We start from the raw sequence: 15,073 nt of genomic DNA on the forward strand, positions 1-15,073 counted from the left end.
GCCGATTGCCCTAGCAAGAATGTCATCACGTCCATCAGGCTTCCATTTTCCTTCCTCTACCTAGCTCCTTCTCACAGATCATCTACATAACCATAAAACCATTAAGCAACTCACAATTATATAACTCCGACCACCAGCGGTAGGGGTGACATATTTAATAAAACTTATAATTTTCTCTTTGATGTCCTTATCATATTCGGTTTTCGTCTTTTTATTCTTAGAAGTGTGACCTTCCACCCAAGAGTCGTGACGACTAAATTCTCCAAGCTTTGCCTACAATTCATTTATCCATTGATATTCTCTCAAAATATGTATGATTACTATGAACATATATAACATCCGACTAAAACACCTAATAGTCTAATACTATAAGAATTATTTACTTACAAGTTTCTTCTTAATCAATCTATAACCACCTCGGGAATCGTAAAAGATGGTCTTTTTCTTTGAAATGTTCACCTTCTTCCTCTCACTCATGGCCTTCATCAAATAAATTGTATCAAGAAACGTAAGCATGACCAAACACTAAACTAAGTATACTTCTTTACTTATTATTATTAAGTTAACTTAAACTTGTCAGACTGCCTATAAGCGGTATAGCTATCCCTATGGTCTTGACTGGCATACGGATACTTCTTTGTTGGTGGGTTCTTGTTCATCTCCCCCGGTTTCCTTGTTGAACAAGTGCTTCTCAAAAATCTTTAACTTCCAAGAACTAAGGGCTTCCCCTATCTTTTTTTAGGTACTTATCATACATTTTGGGCACAACGTAAACTAACTGCATATATGATGAGCATAGTTGGTACAAGTGTTTCGGCTAAAACACATATCAAGTAGTAACTTAATTTCAGCTAAAACATTTATTATTTTATATACATACCATTATTCTGTTTATTAGCATGATGTTCCGTATTTTACTCAGTTCACTAATACGCGGCGTACCGAGAGGCATATACTGTCTTACAAAACAACCAATCCAACTCACAAAATACCCGACATACTCACCATATGGCAACCCCGTATCTTTATCCAACTGTAATAGATTACGTATCTTTGAATTCATTGCTTCTAGGGAAACCATGTGGCTCATTCGACCCGCAATGTGTTGCAAATTATTCTCATCACCTGAGTTGTCGCCTGACGCATTTCCATCGTTTCTTTTGCGCTTTTCGACCATATCTAAAGCAGAAATTAATAAACAAATAATAACAATGCATACTTATATTAACAAACAAATCTCTAGAGAGGAGGGTTTATTACTTCTTTAAAGAGGAGAATCCAGATTGATCTAGCGGCGGCAATGGCAATGACGACGATGACTGCGGCGGCGATGGGGTAGGCTGGTGGTTGAGGGGAAGCTCAATGTTCGAGGATATTATGTGGGGGAGGGGAAGCTCAGAGTATATATGTGTGAATAATACAACACTTGCAAGACCTTGTTTATTGGAAAGTAATAAACACGGTATAAGAAAAACCGTTGTATTTTGTTTCCAAACAGACAACGGTTTTGTTTGAAACCGTAATTGATTAGTACTATCTACAACGGGTTAGAAATAACCGTTGTCTGTAATATTTTCATGTTTTTTGATTTTCCCGCCAATAAATAAAGCATCTTTTTTATATACATAACAACGGCCTGAACCATTATAAATGTATACGTCCTGAACAATGGTTTGGGTATAACCGTTTTATTTTATATTTCATTGTGTTTAATTTTACCGTCAAGAAATAAGGCATCATTTGGTATATGCCAGCAAATTATAATATGTTTCTTAGAAAATCTTACTTATTTCCGTTAATTTAAAGGATTACAAGTTTACACATAAAGAGTACAAACTACGACCATACATAATAAACTAGTTAAATAACAATTAGAAGAAGCAATTTGACAATTAACTTAAGCCATGCCTCAATATTTTTGAGTTCTACGATATCCATGGTTAACTTCTAGCATTCTTCTTTTGCCTTCAATATTTCACTGTCATTTCCCTGCTTCGATTCTTCAAGTTGATATAGTATACTTCTCACTTGAGTAATCTCGATATCCATGCTCTTTTTCTCATTCACTAACCTGTTTATAACCTTCCTCTGCCACTCAGTCATTGGTTCATCAACCCACTTGAAGTAATTGCATCCACGCATTTTAGTCTCGGGATTATAGAATTTGAAAGTAAGAAACATTCTTCCCGAATTTTGCAAAGTCCATGAAGTCCGCAATGCTGCCGCAACTGAGCAATTACATGTCCCTATTGAAATAAAGGAATAAGAAGAGCTACCACTTGACATAATTTGAGTAATAAGAGAGAGAGAGAGAGAGAGAGAGAGAGAGAGAGAGAGAGAGAGAGAAAGAGAGAGAAAAAGAGAGAGAGAGAAAGAGAGAAAGAGAGAAAGAAATGAAGAAATAAAGAAAGAGAGAAGGTTATTTAAAATAATGTTATTTAGCAATTGCATAATTTAACACGGTTCTTAGCAGAACCGTTGTAATTATCTTATTAATATCTTCCAATTTCCATTTATTTTTAGGGGTGTTTATATTCTAACACGGTTTTTATGCACTACTGATACCGTCTTTTAGTACCAAAAATAAATACCTAAAACAACTAACAGAAGCTAGTGGAAGTAGGGTCGATCCCCACAGGGAGGCGGTCACTATCTACTCGTTATTCAGTCTGTCTATAGTCACAAAGTAGGAGGGTTTGAGTTTTTTAAACTAAAATAAAAATAGAATTAAAAGCAGCGAGAGGGATAAAGATGTGGTCAAAGGAGAGAAGAGAGTGCTAGGATTGTCGGTACACCATGGTTTCCTAAGAATGCAAAACTAGTGTCAAAGGTCGACACAAATTCGGTCTGTAGGGTAGTGAAAAGGTCCTTCTGGTCCGCTATTCAGCCTAAAATATTACTAACTTAGCTTCCGCCCTCATTAGAATGCTCTAATGTTCACTGCAAGTCTTAAACCCTTCCAATCTTCCGATCCAGGTCAAGGTGTACCAAAGTTAATCAGCTAAATGCGTCGACTCAACCAACTAATTACAATTAATTGCAGCGATTAACAACACAAACCAAATTCAGCCAAACCTAATCATCTAATCTCAATACTTCCTAGTCACCATGGCTCCCCTATGCCCTAACACGAGGGACCTAGCTACTCATGATAATATATAAAACGATAACGAAGGACAAAGCAAGAGTGAACATGGTTAAGAGAGATAAGCAAAAAAGAATTGAAATAAGTAGAATTTTCGGGGCATTTCATAGCATAGACGATAAAAGGCTTTTAGAATATTCGGGGCTTTCTTAAAAAGACTATATAAATTGCACGTATCAAATCTCCCCAAACCGAACCTTTACTCGTCCTCGAGTAAACTAAATGCAAACTAATGGAACGGAAAAAGAAAGCTCATAGCCAGCTAAAAATGCCCACTTAAAAAAATTTAATGCAGCAAACTAACACTTATAGCAGAACAGTCAAGTGCAAACGAGTTATAAGATGTCTATAACAAAGCTTAACTGTCGACCTTGTAAGACCTTTGATAATGGACTCTCACGGGTCACTCTTCTCTCATGAAGCAAAGGGTAAGCATATGAATTGTAAGAGAAGAAGAAAAATAGTCACTCACCTATACTACGACCCATATAAAAATGCATGCAACTAATATGATAGACAATTCTAACTACTGCACATACATTCCAACCAATCAATGTCTGTCACAACTGAGGGCTTACAAAAATATGGTTTAGTGAGGCAATGGGTAAGAAAAGGCAAAATAATTATGGGATTGTGAGGTTAATAGCCAAGCTAGCTAACTTAACAGAACCAAATGAACCATATCCGATTCTTAATCCACCAGAAATCAAGTATAAGTGGCCTTTATTTTGGCATACAAACTCACTAACTAAACCAAACATGCTCCTCATAATATATAAATAAAGCATAGGAGTAGAAACCGTCAATTGAACTCTTTTTTTTTACTTTTTTTTCTTTCTTTTTGTTTTCCACGGTTTTATTTTTCTGTTTTTGTTTTCGAATTCTTTTTTTTCCTTTTCAACTTCCTTTTTTTCATCCTTCTTCTCCTTCATAATTACCAACTCCAAATCAAAACAATACAAACCAAACTCGGTACGATAAATTATATAACTTAAAAACATACACTAAACTAGCTTGATAAGCCATGCCAAATTTGAAGTAGTTAAGGGTCAAAAGGCAAATTTGGCTAAATGTGGAGTTTAATGGGCAAAAATGAAATAAAGGAAAATTGTAAGCACCTCCCTGCATGTGACACCAACCACTAACCCGAATGTATGTAGGCAAAAAGCAATTGAATTTCATAAACGTGCAAATTAGTGAACATGTTATGCAAGGAGTATACTACTCTCAATCCTACATGAAACCGGTCATAAATGACACCAGTTTAATAAGCCCTAATCCTTAGAATTTATTAGTAGTTTGCCAAAATTTCAGGTCAAGTCTATTTGTTCAGCTGTATTTTAACATTAACTCGTAGATATGCAATAAGACAAAGCTAAAAGATAACAGTTTAATGCAAGGCTTAAGCAAAGTGACAAATCATAGTGCAATATCATCATTGAAATCTGTCGTTCCGACTCGACCTATAAGCAAAAGTAAACGTGATTTTTTTTTTTTAATGGGATTTTTGAATTTTATAAAAATAAACAACAATGCATACTGAAATTGAACGTGATAACAAAAATGCAATAAAAACGACATGCATACACAGATATGGATGCATAACCTCCCCAAACCAAACCGTAAAATGCCCTCATTGTACTCAAAAATAGGGAAAGGAAATTCAAACTAAAAAGGAGAGAGTGAAGCTGCAAAAAACTTATAAGATTACGCGAAGAAGGGACCTCCCCAAACCAGCCAGCAACATGGGAGATTACTAACAGCTCCATAGCAAACACATGGAATCGAATCCAAATGACTGAACTCGATCGAAAGAATTTTGTACTCGATCGATTAAATATGGCCGCGAAAGTGCTCGATTGAGAGAAAATAAATCACTCGATCAAGAGTAATAAGCGTTCGATCGAAGGGGTACCTGCAGACCACAAATGGCGACAAAAACCAAGTCTAAAATTGTTTACAGTGTATGGTTTGTAAACCAATTATTAAGCACACAACAAAACTAAAATGTTCGAAAATTACCTAAAAAGAAATTTAAACTCCGGGTTGCCTCCCGGACAGCGCAAGTTTCAGACATGTCCCAGCTCGACCTTCTTCTTATCATCCACTGACAGTAATTAATGGCCCACGACAAGGCTGTTGACTGAATGATGTCCCCTCAGCATCCATGAGCTTGACCTTAGGCCTCCATACCATCGCATCAACAGAAGAATAGCAACTTATTACAGCGTAATGGCCTCCACCTTTGGCTCTCTTGCGCGCTTTCTTCTTGTACGGCCTAGCGTCGTCCAATCCTCCGCCTGGGTCATCAATTCACACTGTTCCAGTCTCCAAAGTCAACATATGATGCCCACCTCCTGGGCCCGTCAACCTATTAGTACTTACAGAAGAAGTAACAAAGGAATTAACCTTAATTGCAGAATTATCGTCCGAAATAAATTTAGACGACCATTTATTATTATCAGCAAAAAAATTACTGAATCGAGCACTTAAGTAACTCGATCGAGGCATTTTTTCAACAATTTTACTCGATCGAGTAACTTCTGTCACTCGATCGAAGTCCATGTTTTCCTCATTGCTCGATCGAGAGCTTTCATCCTCTCGATCGAGTACTTCCTCAATAATTTCATTCGATCGAGCTAAGTAGGGATCTCTATCGAATGTTTGAACAGGGGTAGGCGAGACTACATTGTATTCTTCCTCTTGAACAGTATTTTCAACATCTGAAGAAGTTTGCTTGGAAATGGCTTGAGCCAACTGAGTCTCAAGTCTCTTGATAATGGCGTCTTTAGTTTGCATAACCTCTTGCACTTGAAGCACAAGTGTCTTCACTATAGACGTTAACTAAGCAATTTCTTCTTTCTGTTTATTAGGAAGAGGAGTTTGTTGTGGGGGCGGCCAAACAAATAGAGGCTTTTGATACCCTCGTTGCTGAAACGGATGTGGCGGCACATATGCAAAAGATTGACTTGCTTGTCTACGCCGTCTAAACGCATAGACTTCATCGTCATCCGCTAGGCAAATGACGGCATCGTGCCCCGCAGCACCACATCTCTCACAGTGGATCACTTGTTCTGCCACAGTATGGAACTGAGGCGAACTACCTCAAGATCGTCTACTCTCCAGCTGGTCAGATCTTGGATTCTGAGCTTCAAATTGTGCTATAATTCTGGAGATGCTAGAAATCTTGGGTGAAAAATCAAAGATACTCAAGCCTTCCCTTTGATAATTTTTCTCTTAGAATCCTGTCTAGGTAGAACCTGTTGGACCTATCAAAACAACACTAAAGGAAAAAGATAAAAACTGCCTCAATGAATAAATTCCTTGATGCTAAAGACAGACAAAAATAAAACAAGCAAATAAAATAGTTGCCTCCCCGGCAACGGCGCCAAAATTTGATACCGTCGTTTAGTACCAAAAATAAATACCTAAAACAACTAACATAAGCTAGTGGAAGTAGGTTCGATCTCCACAGGGAGGCGGCCACTCTCTACTTGTTATTCAGTCTGTCTATGGTCACAAAGTAGGGGGGTTTGAGTTTTTTAAACTAAACTAAAAATAGAATTAAAAGCAGCTAGGTGGATAAAGATGTGGTCAAGGGAGAGAAGAGAGTGCTAGGGTTGTCGGTTCACCATGGTTTCCTAAGAATGCAAAACTAGTGTCAAAGGTCGGCACAAATTCAGTCTGTAGGGTAGTGAAAAGGGCCTTCCGGTCCGCTATTCACCCTAAAACATTACTAACTTAGCTTCCGCCGTCATTAGAATGCTCTAATATTCACTGGAGGTCTTACCCCTTCTAATCTTCCGATCCAGGTTAAGGTGTACCAAAGTTAATCAGCTAAATGCGTCGACTCAAGCAGCTAATTACAATTGATTGCAACGACTAACAACACAAACCAAATTTAGCCAAACCTAATCATCTAATCTCAATACGTCCTAGTTACCATGGCTGCCCTATGCCCTAACACGAGGTATCTAGCTACTCATGATAATAAATAAAGCGATAAAGCGATAACGAAGGACAAAGCAAGAGTGAACATGGTAAAGAGAGATAAGCAAAGGAGAATTGAAATAAGTAGAGAAAGTAAAGAGAAATTACAGAGGTTTAGAGTCCGGCAAAACAAGAGCAGAGTAACGTCCAACAATAAGAATAGGAAAAGTGATATATGAAGTGATACTAAAACCTAATTACCTCTCTCCTATTTATAGGAGAGATATTATTATTCGACCTAAAACATAATATTAAGACAAAAGCCCGCGTCCAACAGCTAATCACTCGATCGAGCCCTTTGGAAATGCTCGATCGAACATAATCCAGCGAAAACCTGTCGATCGAGATACAGAAGTACTTGATCGAGGAACTCCTAAATAGCTCCTCTCGATCGAACAAATATTTCATTCGATCGAGGTATTCTCCTCTTCAAACTACTCGATCGAGCATTAAGAGCCTGCGAACGAGGAACTTCAACTTAGCCAGCTCATTACGTTGTTAGTTTCAGCTATGACTTGTTGATTTAGCTTCCGAAATGACTTCACGCGTCACAAGGCAGCAACGATTCCGCTCCAAATCCACTAACCTCCTAAATGCAAGCAAAACGGACGATAAAAGGCTTGATTCCGCGACTTTCAGGTCCATTCCTGCAAATAAAGCAAACCAAACCAAAGTAGAATATTCGGAGCATTTCGTAGCATAGAACCACGAGAATCGTAATACATGCATAAGAGACTTAAAAAGACTATACAAAATGCACGTATCAACTACCGTTCTCATTATATTATAAGTTATTGTTTCATTCATTTGTCTGTTCGAGAGTTATTTAAAATCTATGTTAATAAGCATTTGTATGTAATAAAGAGTATAAGTATATATTAAAACGAGCATATTATACAATGGCGCAAAAAAAAAAAAAATTTGTTCAACAAGGGGAAAAAAGGAAACACAATAAAAAAAATTAAAAAACCCTAAAGACAAACAATTAACTTATTAGTACATTAATCAAACATCCTAATAGAAGTTTAACTAGGAGGTGGGTACTGAGGATAAACTTGATTATAAATCAAGCGTACTACATCAGCATGAAAACGGTGATCAAAATGAGGCACTTCTTTGTCTTCCCATGATTTCGATACATTAATAAAATTGTAAGAAATGAACCTTCTCATCAGATGAGCGTCCTCAGCGGTGGCAACCCATAAGTGAGGCCCAATGCGAACATAATGATCCTTAGGGTCGTCCCCATAAAAGTCACTTTTGCCTCTTTGATGGTCACGTGATGCATACCTTCGAGCGAGTTGTTTTGCTTGGCGAAAATCGTCATGACCATCCCCTCGAAACACGATCAGAGCATATCCAAGAAACCCACGACCAGAAATCCAAGCCGGGTTGATTGCCCTAACATTTGAAAACCCATTCTCAATGAGGATATCCCTCAATGGGTTAAGAGACTTAGAAGTTGGATTCCAATCAGCATCACGTATGACTGGGAAATTGTGAATTATGCACGTAATCGGGTTGATATAGCGGGTTACCGTTTGCCGAAGAGGTGCGACTGCGGATGATGAAGACGACGACATTATTTTAATTATGATATGTATGTATATGTAGATTACTTAAAAAGAGAAGTAGAAAGGTTAGTAATAATAAAGTGATTCTTATTGTAACTGCAAATGTGATGCTATTTATAGTATAATAAAGCTATAATTAATTAGATTAATTTCATCCATACGTTACATTCAAACTTGTATTAATTGTGCATGCATGCATGAGGTGAATAATGGTCAAACAACCAATAATAATAAGGCATGAATTGGTAAAACCACAAACTCTTCAGTTTTCACAGTGGATCTGTATTCACAATGGTTATAAGAAAAACCGTTGTTTATTGGTGTAATATGACAACGGATTTACAATAACCGTTGTTGATATGTGAAATATATTAATAGCTTAACAAAGAACCGTTATCATTTTGTGTTATACATACGGTTAAACAATCAATACTGCAACTTTGAATCAGAAAAAGTAAAAACTACAGGGCATGCATTAGTAAAATCACAAACACTAGAAAATCACAGATAATTAAACAATTTTTTTTTTAAACGGGTTCTGTCCAACTGTTGTTGATATATGGAATATGATAATGGCTTAACAAAGAACCGTTATCATTTTTTGTTATACATATGGTCAAACACGCAATACTGCAACTTTAAATCAGAAAAAGTAAAAATTACAAGGCATGCATTAGTCAAATCAATACCTTTATGTTTTTAGTCATTGGATAACGGTTTTTTGATAATTGTTTTGTTGTTACTAATTAGACAACGGTTTTTTGATAACCGTTGTGTTTTTATTCATTGGACAACGGTTTTTTGATAACTATTGTAAGCTAATATGTTTAACACGGTAGAGTTGACCGATTCTTATTTAACTTGTACCGTTTCCACTTTCCAATTCTTAACTTGTTAAGTTTCCAATTCTTATCTTATTATTATATCGGTTCCAATTCTTTCCATCTTATTATACCATTTCCAATACAACCCAAATTCATTATAAGTAGAATTATAATTTTCAAAATCTTAACTTGTACCGTTTGGACTTTCCAATTCTTAGCTTATTAAGTCCTTTATTAATTTTCCACATCTATTATGTCGTCAAGTTCATCAACTTATAGTTGTTCATATTATTCATCCGCTGATGATGATGATGCTGATGAAGCATCATATGAACCTCTTGTAGGACCCCCAAGTAGATTTATGAACGCTAAACCCTTTACGTGCATCATTCACAATCTCCCGTATACAGAGGACGGGCATGGAAAGGCTATACTCTCGTATAGCCTTGACTGGTTAATAGGTTTGATTCGGTTAGCCGGATAGAATTTGGTTCAAACTACCTACCCGGACAATGATACACAAGATGGCTTCGGGCGGTGCGCCGTTATCGAGTTTAGCGGGGGGGAGGAGCGGGAATGCTTTCGTCTGGCTCGCAAACTTGAGCGGGCATTATATAACAATGACTCTTCGAGACTCTGGTTTGATCACTATGATCAGCGTGTAGGCCCATATTTATGGGTTGCGAATGAATCTGACCGTCTCCTACTACTTCCGATTCTGCACCGCCAAGGTCGCATTACCGAGCAGGGGACAGTGCTGTGGGAATGGGAAAACGACTTTGTGGATTCGGAGGAAGGTGAAAGAGACATATATGGTGATATTGTCTCTGAATTCCATAGGATGGGGTAGCAAAAAACATACTCCCTCCATTCAACTCCACACTACACATTTGCTTTTTCACGTTTGTCAACGCTTGTCTTACGCGATTTTTTTCTTTAGCTTGATATTTTAATGTACTCCTAAAAACCTAAGTCATTATAATAAAAGTTTGATATTTTTCTGTTGATATTTTCTCTGAATTCCAGAGGATCAGGTAACAAAAAACGTAACAAAAAACATAAATAATTAAACTTTAATTCAAACCACCATCATAATCCATATACAACATTATAATGCAAGATAATAATTAAAGACTTAATTATTAGAATCCGATAAAGTATTAGGATACTCATTATGAATTTCGGTATAGAGCAAGTCGTAGATCGGCCCTTCATTATCACTAGGAAGCGCAGGTGGAATGGCCTCTTTCTCCCATGACATAGGCACGGTGGCAAGAATGTGATGCTTCCTGCAATGTTTCAGCACATGATGATCAAGATGGGTCGCAACCCTATATATAAGGGCCTTGTTGTTTATCATCCGAATAGAAGTCCTCTTTCCCTGTATCTTCCCCCGCAAATGCACTTAATTTTCTAGCCTGGCGAAAACTATTATGGCAGTTGGTGTCATCAAACACGATAAAAGCGAAGCCTACAAAACCTTACTTGTTTGTAGACACAGGGTACACTTTTTTAACCGCGGTGAAACCGGATTCATGAAGTATTGCGTCAACCACCCAAAATTAGGGTTTAAACCCTATTCATTCACACCATAATGAACCGGGAGATTATGTAGAATGCAAGTAAAAGGCTGTGCATAACGAGAATGTGATAGCTCCGATAAACCAACCATATTTTTTTAAGAGAGAAATTTAGAAAGAAATTAAAGAGTAAATGTTTGATAATTTAGAATTTAACCTAAAACATTATTAAGACATATTTATAGAATTATTTTGGTCAAATTGAATATTATTGGTCAAATTGAAAATTTATTAAAGTTTAGTTTTGAATGCAGTAATCAAATCGAAAAATCTAATCAAATACTGACAACGGTTGAATTGAAAAACCGTTATTTCATAATAGAAAATAATAACGGTTACAAAAAATCCGTAGCTATAACATAACAACGGGTAACAAAAACTGTTGCTGGTGTTAATTTAGTAACGGTTTCGAAATGCCGATATCTTAAACTGGTAACGGTTTTCTAACAACCGTTGATAAGAGTGATTCTATAATGAGTTTTTGGAAACCGTTAAAAAGTTGTTGTCAACGGTTTGTTAAGCAGCCGTTGTCAAATTATAATATCGGTTTTCGAGGGAAATCGTTATTCCTATTAGCGCGGTCTAGGTTTCCGCCAATATTGAACTTATAACCAGGATACAGAGGTGCTTCAGACTCACATAACTTCTCATACATGTTGTTAAGGTCATCCCAATTAATAGTGTCATCACCTACATCTTCAAAAGCATTCGACTCATCATCATTCTCTTCATTATCTATAGACCCAACATTCAACTTCTCTACTTCCAACTCTTCAAAAGCATTCGACTCATCATCATTCTCTTCAGGATCATCAGTTAGCCGTTCGTGTACCTCAACATAATCTTCTACAAAGCTATTCTCGTCCTCTAATGGTTCCCCATAAAAAATCCAACGTGTATAGGATCGACTAAATCTCCACTTTTCTAGGTGTATTTTAACGTCCGGAAAAGCCATATAGCTAATATTACCACATCTTTCACAAGGACATGCAATACTAGAAGAACCTTTCAAATTGTTCGAAACGACTTCATAAAATTCTGCTAAACCATCCTTATAGTTGCGGTCACTCATATTTGCATCAATCATCCAAGTTCGAGTCATTTTTCTACATTCGTAATATATAGTCAACTAATTCAGAAAATCCAATAATAGGCAAACAAATAAACGAAATTCAGGAAAGCAATTAAGCTAAATTATCAACAAATTAGATAATAACCCAAAAAATCCTATATCTATAAGCGTTGCTTAGAAACATATATACCTGATTGATAAACACAATGAGGGAGAGAAGACGGTGACAACAGCGACGGAAATGAAGACAGATAGACGATCAGGGAGGAATAGAGGATGATATAGTAGCAGTATTAGCTTGTGTTTGTGTTTTGTAGCGTATAGCAGAATAAAGCAATCTGTTGTTCTTAAGATGTGTCATTACATTAATAACAACGGTTACTCAGTATACAACCGTTGTTACAACCTAATAACAACGGGTTCTAAACATACCGTTGTAATTACTTTTCACTAATTTTGCGCCAAATTATTAACAACGGTTAAAATGTATTACAGATTCAATCGTTGTTATTAGTTTTTATATTAACAACGGTTTTGAAAGTATGACCCGTTGTTAAAACCAATAACAACGGTTAACAACACGGAACCGTTGTAATTAAGTTTGGTAAAATTCGCGCCATCCATTCTACAACATCTTTTGAAGATTTTCGTGAATAAGCATTGTTAAAGGGCCGTTGTAGTTGCCTGTATTTGTAGTAGTGTGTTGTTGATTTAATTTGCTTCTAATTAAGTTTGTAGGTTATGACGTCTTAAAAATTACAATCGCGTGATTTTATTGATGATATATGTTATTTATAGTTCTTGAGAATTTCGGATTACGAGTAATTGAGAAGCGGTTCTCGAGTGTTCACAAAAATTTTTAGGTTTAGATGTTTAGTTGTGTGCACCACGAAATTTAAGATAAAAAACACAAAGTTGTGATAATTGTTATGTTTATATGTTCAACTGTGTTCACGAAAATTGTAATCCTATGATATAGAGTACGGACTGTTGCTGAAGAAGTATGAGACTGTATATTTGAAATTTGACCTAAATTTGTAGCTTATGTGAACGTTTTACATACTGGTTGTTGTTTGATGCTCGAAGGAGGAGGGTGCTTTCAAAGAAGACCTGAATGTGCTCCAAAAATATAAATTTCATATGTCAAGAAATTTGAAAACGCCAAGTGTTGGTCATTTACACCTGCTACAACAGCTTAGTTGGGAGCATTGTTTACAATTTTCCCTTTATCAGCATTTGTGAAAAAACAAACAAACTATTTTTAGATGATGAAACACATATTTGGAACAGTTATTTTGCAGTGGTTGGTCTGGAGAAAGCAGTTCGACTGGAGAATCTGGGCAGCATTAGTCCCAACCATAAAAGGGATTCTTCTGACTTCTATTAGAGAGCTTAGCTTTAACCTGTTTGGATTTTTAGCTGCATTATTTTGTTGTTTAGCTACTTCTACCAAGACTATTCTAGTTGAATCTCTTTTCTCATTCTTGATCGCCTTTCTTTACCTTCCGACAGTTTGTTGAATTTTCGGCTTAAAGTTTTTTGTTTTCTTTTTCTCTATATGTTTTGGGCATGATGACCTTCTGCTTGTTTTTTTTTATTCATAATATTAATCACCTTCTATAACATTGCTAACTCTTGTCATATTTTTGAAATTTGGTCCTGAAAATTTTGAAAGTTTAATGTTCATGTGTATGTTTTGATTTTCGTGTTTACAAACTTAGTTTAGTTTACTAATGAGGCACAAGAATCTTCTCGTGCTTAAGTTTTGATTTTTCTTTGTTAGTAATGGCATGTATTACTTTGAACCGAAATTTCATCTTAAAATGTTGTCCAAATCTTTTGACATTTCATCTTAAAACGAATGATTTTGATCTTTGCACTCAAAACGGGATGGAATTGTTTCTTGGTATTTAGTGTTTGTTGCGATGCATTGTGTTGTATTAGGCTAGCTGTTTTGCCTTACAAAACACCTCAAGTTTTGGCATGTATGTTAGTTATACCGACAAATCCGATTTTTATATACTTCATTTATTTTGTCTAATTATGTCATAAAGATTCAAATGTCGTTAAATGATGTTAGGTATGGTCTTCAAATTTGAAAATTTCGTTTTAAAGTTTTCTTGATTTCATTGAGTAATAAGGTTTCAATTTTTGTACATAATGCTACGTATTGTCTGAATCGAGAATCTTACCTTAAAATTTTGCTTGAAAGTTTTTTTATTTATCATAGTGTATATGATTAGAATTAAACTCTTGTACATAGTTTCATTGTTTCGTAATGTTACAATCTTCGTTAATAATGTGTTATTTTGCTTATATATGGGTCTTAATGCCTTGTTTACCTTGTGGGTTGTATGTTTTCAGTGAGTAAAGACGTGTAGACGCACGTGGTTATGATTGAGAGGATGTGAAACAAGAGTAAGTCGACGAGCTTATGAAGATAAAGGGGCACGTGTTCATAATGTGTGATGAGTGGTGTTGCAACTTCAGAGTTTTTTTTTTTTTTTTTTTTTTTTTTTTTTGGTAACGATAAGTATATATATATCATCATAATAAAGAATCATATCTCTCCATATAGAATTTTCATAAAAGAAAAAACCGATCAGCCAAAAAGAACTAAGCTACAAAAATTACAAGTTTTGGAACCATGCTTGATCTCTAGGGAGGAGAGGAGCATTGTTAAGAGCCAAAACTCTAGCTTTGATATCAAGAAGAACTTGTAGTGCAAGTAGTTCAGGCCTCCTCACTACTACATTCATCCTAGCATCATTTCTAATTCTCCATAACCAATAAATAAGAGCCACATGACACGCGCCAATAAACCTCTTCTGCAGTTTAGTGAGTCTTCTTACAATAGAAAACAAGTGAACAAGATCCTGCACTCTGAA

General features: G+C 36.1%; 1 protein-coding gene across 1 annotated transcript in view; it reads right to left on the reverse strand.

Moving 5' to 3' along the window:
• The window catches only part of LOC141633031 (uncharacterized), a 29,155-nt gene that overhangs the window by 1,240 nt on the left and 12,842 nt on the right, over positions 1-15,073 (reverse strand). The window contains exon 3 of the mRNA XM_074445528.1: positions 5,258-5,445. Within this exon, the coding sequence (XP_074301629.1) occupies positions 5,258-5,445 (188 nt within the window). The remainder of the gene's footprint in view (positions 1-5,257; positions 5,446-15,073) is intronic.

This window comes from Silene latifolia, chromosome Y (genome assembly GCF_048544455.1).
Source record: "Silene latifolia isolate original U9 population chromosome Y, ASM4854445v1, whole genome shotgun sequence".
NCBI classification, from domain to species: domain Eukaryota; kingdom Viridiplantae; phylum Streptophyta; class Magnoliopsida; order Caryophyllales; family Caryophyllaceae; genus Silene; species Silene latifolia.